The following is a 5,788-nucleotide window of genomic DNA, read 5'->3' on the forward strand; positions in this document are numbered from 1 at the left end:
AAAGATAAATATATAAGAATTAAAGGATAGATACATTCACTTTATATAGAACAAATTTTTTGAGTGCTGGTATCTCATCATGCTTCACTCGAGCTTTATCTACAAACGTGACTCAAATAATCAAAATATTACCTAATAAGAATAACTATAGAAAATATGAACATTATCTACAACTCAAAGTCAAAGGATTATTTTCAATCTGGCTAGATAACTCAAAGTCAAAGGATTATTTTCAATCTGACTTCTTTGTAATATTTCTCATTTCTAATTCATTCATTATAATCTAATAATTTATCCATGCTAATTACAAATCAATTAACATAACGTATGCCTTCTAGGGTTGTTGGAAAAGAGGGTAATAATATGTCCTTCTTGTTATTAGGAGAGAGCAACAACTAGGGTTATTTTTCCTTCGTCACTGGTAGTCTCAGTTAGCCTCGGCGAGCTTTGACGAACTTCGGAGATGCTGCTACAAAAAGGACAACAGCTATGGGGAGAAAATGAAAGGTAACAATACCAATTAAGGAAGGCTGAAAAGTTTAGATGAGCTTTAGTGAAGACAACAGTTAGCTGTTGTGTTTCGATATAAAAGAGGGTAACAACCAGGGATGAAATCACCCCAAAGGCTAGGGTGGGCTCCAGGTTAGGCTTTTTTTTTTTAAGTTAGTAGTATGTATTGAGTTTTATTTTTTATTGGACTTAAACCCTAAGTAAATTATTTTGACCTTTAACCCATTAATTTTCTTTTAACCTAATAAAACGTAGGAAACTCAAATAACCAAATAACGTGGTATAATCTGACTATTTTTGGTCAAGAAACATGAATCAATTTGAAAACTAAAACTCTAGTTCGTGGCTCCATTTCTACTTAGTAGATTTTCTGACTGTCCCTGGCAGCAGCAACTATGGCTTTGTTCTGGCTCCTACGGTGCTGCCAGGAAGTTGGGAAAGAGAAGGGCTGGAGTAAAGGACAACAAAGCTGCCTGCTCTGATCTTCCCTGGAGGAGGAGAGGTGCAGGAGGCGAGTAAAAACATAAATAAGAAAAATAAAGAACAGGAGTGAATACGAAGGGCAAAGAGAAAAAGAATGGAGCGGCATGGTGATGGAATGCGGTCGGAAAAGCACAAATAAACCGATAAAATCTCGATAGACAACATATGTATCTAGAATAATAATGGTGCTTTAACTGATAATAGATGCAAATATGGAAGATAAAAAAAAGTTCAAATATCAAAGGATATTCATTCACGGCCTACAGCCAGGCCATGATCAATTAATTCATAGTTTAGATTCAAATAATACTAAGTAGATAACGATTTCAACCACTAGCAGCGACTTAACAGCCCATGCGAGGGGTGGATCGGGGTAAAACTCCGCTTAATCAACCTCCTCAATCTTCGGCCCTGCACCACTGGCACCAGCTGAAGGCCCATCCTCATCCATTCCACCAGGCACGTCACCGCCCTGGTACATTTTAGCAATGATGGGGTTGCAGATGCTCTCCAACTCCTTCATCTTGTCATCGAATTCATCAGCCTCCGCCAGTTGATTGGCTTCGAGCCATTGGATCGCCTGCTCAATCGCGTCTTCAATCTTCTTCTTGTCTGCTGCAGGCAGCTTGGATGCAATCTTGTCATCCTTGATAGTGTTTCTCATGTTGTAGGCGTAGTTTTCCAAGGAGTTCTTCGATTCCACCTTTTTCTTGTGCTCCTCGTCCTCGGACTTGTACTTCTCTGCTTCCTGCACCATCTTTTCAATCTCCTCCTTGCTGAGCCTGCCCTTGTCATTGGTAATGGTGATCTTGTTCTTCTGTCCAGTTGTCTTGTCCTCGGCGGACACATTCAAGATACCATTAGCATCGATGTCAAAACAAACTGTGATCTGAGGTACACCACGGGGAGCAGGTGGTATTCCTGAGAGTTCAAATTTTCCAAGCAGGTTGTTGTCTCTGGTCCTGGTTCTCTCACCCTCGTATACCTGAATCAAGACTCCAGGTTGATTGTCTGAATAGGTAGAGAAGACTTGCTCTTTCTTTGTGGGGATGGTGGTATTCCTGGGGATCAAGACGGTCATAACACCTCCAGCAGTCTCCAAACCTTGGGAAAGTGGAGTGACATCCAAAAGGAGAAGGTCCTGCACCTTCTCATTGCCCTCACCACTAAGAATAGCAGCCTGAACAGCAGCACCATAAGCAACAGCCTCATCAGGATTGATACTCTTGCAGAGCTCCTTGCCATTGAAAAAGTCCTGCAACAACTGCTGCACCTTTGGGATTCTGGTGGATCCACCAACAAGAACCACATCATGGACCGTGCTCTTGTCCATCTTAGCATCTCTCAGACACTTCTCAACGGGCTCCATACATTTCCTAAAAAGGTCCATGTTAAGCTCCTCAAACCTGGCCCTTGTGATGGTAGTGTAGAAATCAATGCCCTCGTATAAGGAATCAATTTCAATGGTGGTTTGTGCAGTGGAAGAAAGTGTCCTCTTTGCCCTCTCGCATGCAGTCCTCAGCCTCCTCAGTGCCCTAGGATTCCCAACGATATCCTTCTTGTTCTTCCTCTTGAACTCTTGAACAAAATGGTTAACCATGCGGTTATCAAAATCCTCACCTCCAAGATGAGTGTCCCCTGCAGTGGCCTTGACCTCAAAGATACCCTCCTCGATGGTAAGTAGAGAGACATCAAAAGTGCCACCACCAAGATCAAAAATGAGAACATTCTTCTCACCCACACTGCTTGACTTCTTGTCAAGTCCATAGGCAATAGCAGCAGCAGTGGGCTCATTGATGATCCTCATCACATTCAAACCAGAAATGACACCAGCATCCTTTGTGGCCTGACGCTGGGAGTCATTGAAGTAAGCAGGGACAGTGACAACAGCATTTTTCACAACAGATCCAAGGTAGGCTTCAGCAATTTCTTTCATCTTGATTAACACCATAGAAGATATTTCTTCGGCTGCAAACTGCTTCTCCTCCCCCTTGTAATTAACAACAATCATAGGCTTGTCACCAGGACCAGAAATAACCTTAAATGGCCAGAGCTTGACGTCACTTTGGACGGATGCATCGGTGAAGCGCCTCCCAATCAAACGCTTTGCATCTGAAGAGTGAAAATATACAATATTAGGTTAATTACAATCAAGCAACAGCAAATTCACAAGAAAGAAAAAAAATGAAAATTTAAAAAAAACAACAAAATAAGTATGGTAATCAAGTTTAAACCAAACATCAATCAGATACGCCATGAAAAGCAAAAACAAACCAGAATTATAATTTTAAGAACCCCTGTGGTAAATAGAAATGACCCTTTACCTCTTAACACTAACAACTGACTTGGTAAAATAGCTAATATAATGCAGTGTCTATCAAATATTTAACTTTCATATGCTTCTTTTTAAGCTTCTGAATTCTCTGGGTAAGCTTATTCTTCAAGAGAGTGAAGGTAATAAGAACTATCATGTCTTGTTGTGACAATAATTACAATTGCAGACGAAAAGAATAAATCAGGTAGCAAGGAACCACAAATCATTATAATAAATTTTAAAAATCTTTGAACAAAGTTGTCAATTCCAAGTAAAAATACATCTGGAGAAATCTTTGAACAAAGTTATTAATTAGCAGCATTTAAATTCAACTTTTTAAAATTAATTTCACCATAAGTTTGTAAAATTCTGCATCTGGAGAAAAAAAATGAGAAAAGGGAATAAGAAAATTTCCTTCTATAAGTACAAGACCAAGACTACATTTAAGGTAACAAAATTGTTAACAGATTATTCAAATAGAGAGCACCTGTCATACAAATCAGAAATATAGTTTGACAAAAAAAAAAAAGACGCCAAAACATCACTCAGCAACCTATGGACGAACTAAAAAACTGGAATCCGAAAACACAAAACTATAAAATACAAGATATGCTTTAGATAGATAAAATTTAGGACTAATACATTTAATACGAACAGATTTAATCAGATAAAAAAATTAAACTGCCTTCAATGCATCATTATTACGATAAATGATTAATTTTGTATGAAAATGGCAAACCAAAAATAAACACACAAGATTGAAAATAAAAATAAACCTTTGGACTAAGTTGAAGTTTTTATCTCAATTTACACGAGTTCAAATTTTTTAAACCAACTTAGATGTACGTTAATTTCCATGTCTGGAGAAAATAAACATACATCAAGCTAGGGCTTGAAAGTTAAGTTCTCAAAATGTTAGCAGAGCACTCTACTCGTTAGAGACACTCAACTTCAGCAATTAAGTACTATCGGATCCAAGGAAAACAACCTAAGCAAAACTCGAATCTCATATCAAATTAATAGATGCACTAATATAATCCAGAATGAATTTATTCTAAACCATAAACATTAACTCTAAACAGATCCAACCAGATCCAATGGAACAACGAGACTAAAGCGTCACAATTTATAATATCTCATCATCCAAATCACAAAATTTGCAACGAAGCATAATAATAACAGCTGAGAAGCTAGATCTATATCCCCAATAACTAACGGACAGATTTTTAACAACTAAAACAGTAAAAGGATACCAGAATATGCACGACTGAACTAAAATATCCAGATCTAGAGGAGGATACTTACCGAACACGGTGTTGATAGGGTTCATGGCGACCTGGTTCTTGGCGGCGTCACCGATGAGGCGCTCGGTGTCTGTAAAGGCGACATAAGACGGCGTTGTGCGATTGCCCTGGTCGTTGGCGATGATCTCGACCCGATCGTGCTGCCATACACCGACGCACGAATAGGTGGTGCCGAGATCTATCCCAATAGCCGGTCCATCACCCTTTCCGGCCATTATCTCGGCAGATCAAAGGCGTCAGAAACGCGGAGAAAGAAACACAATGAAACTCAGCCGCTAGGGTTCGTAAGGTAGAGAGGAAGAGCAGGTTGGGCTGGGAGAGTGATTATATAGCAGATTCCAGGTTCCAGAATGTTCCAATGACGTGTTCATCGACGCCCGATCCGTTATGGACGGGCCGGCATTGACTGACTGGGGATCCTCTCTAAACGAGCTTGTAAACAAGAAAGCGTTCGCAGATCTTGGCCGTCAAAATGGTTCTGGTCCAGATAAACAACGGCTGTGTTCGAATTCGAATGGTTTAATTATTGCAGACTATCCCATCAGGGAAGCCTGGTCTATTACGGAGCTCAATTGTGACAAGTCAACAATGACGACGGTATATGTATGAATGCTGTACTCTCAAAGTCACCTGCGTGTCTATTGGCAAACTAACACGTGGCCCCTATAAATCCGTCGACGTGATTGGTGGAGAGGTGAAGCGAAAATTGAGAAGTTTACCAACGTTGACCCGTTCAATTGCGATGTGAAACGGCAATGCTTCTACACAATTCCAATTGCTGTCTCCACAATATTTTCTTTTTCCTTTTGATGTATATAAAAATTACTTTTAAATTGAAACAAATATTTTCAAAATCATCGAGCATTTTTATGAAGTTGTTTAGTGAAAAATAGTTAGGATGGGTGATACGGTGATGAGCTGATGATGAAGGATCTCATTTTACTGTCACGATGAAGGTTAAAGATAAAGTGGTCAATGTGTAGATGGTATAGGCCGATTGGGCGAAGCATGCCCCGATCGGAGAGAAGGTTTCGATCCGTCGTCGCCTTCGATACGGGGAACAATCAAACAACCGATGCTCAATGGAGAACAACGTGCAAAAGTGCCTAGCATCGACAAAGTTCAACTTCAGCCGAACGCCTACCCGTTCGGCCTGACAGCAGGTCTCGACAGTAGC

At 40.0% G+C, this 5,788-nt stretch overlaps 1 protein-coding gene across 1 annotated transcript; it reads right to left on the reverse strand.

The window, feature by feature from the left end:
* Positions 1-1,161: 1,161 nt before the first annotated feature.
* Positions 1,162-4,913, reverse strand: LOC122015216 (heat shock cognate 70 kDa protein 2-like). Its single transcript, XM_042571981.1, has 2 exons — positions 4,613-4,913; positions 1,162-3,105 (listed from the first exon to the last, which is right to left on the reverse strand). Exons 1-2 carry the CDS (start codon positions 4,824-4,826, stop codon positions 1,379-1,381), a joined length of 1,941 nt encoding a protein of 646 aa, XP_042427915.1. The 5' UTR covers positions 4,827-4,913; the 3' UTR covers positions 1,162-1,378.
* Between the last annotated feature and the right edge of the window lie 875 nt (positions 4,914-5,788).

Source organism: Zingiber officinale, chromosome 8B (genome assembly GCF_018446385.1).
Source record: "Zingiber officinale cultivar Zhangliang chromosome 8B, Zo_v1.1, whole genome shotgun sequence".
Lineage (NCBI taxonomy): Eukaryota > Viridiplantae > Streptophyta > Magnoliopsida > Zingiberales > Zingiberaceae > Zingiber > Zingiber officinale.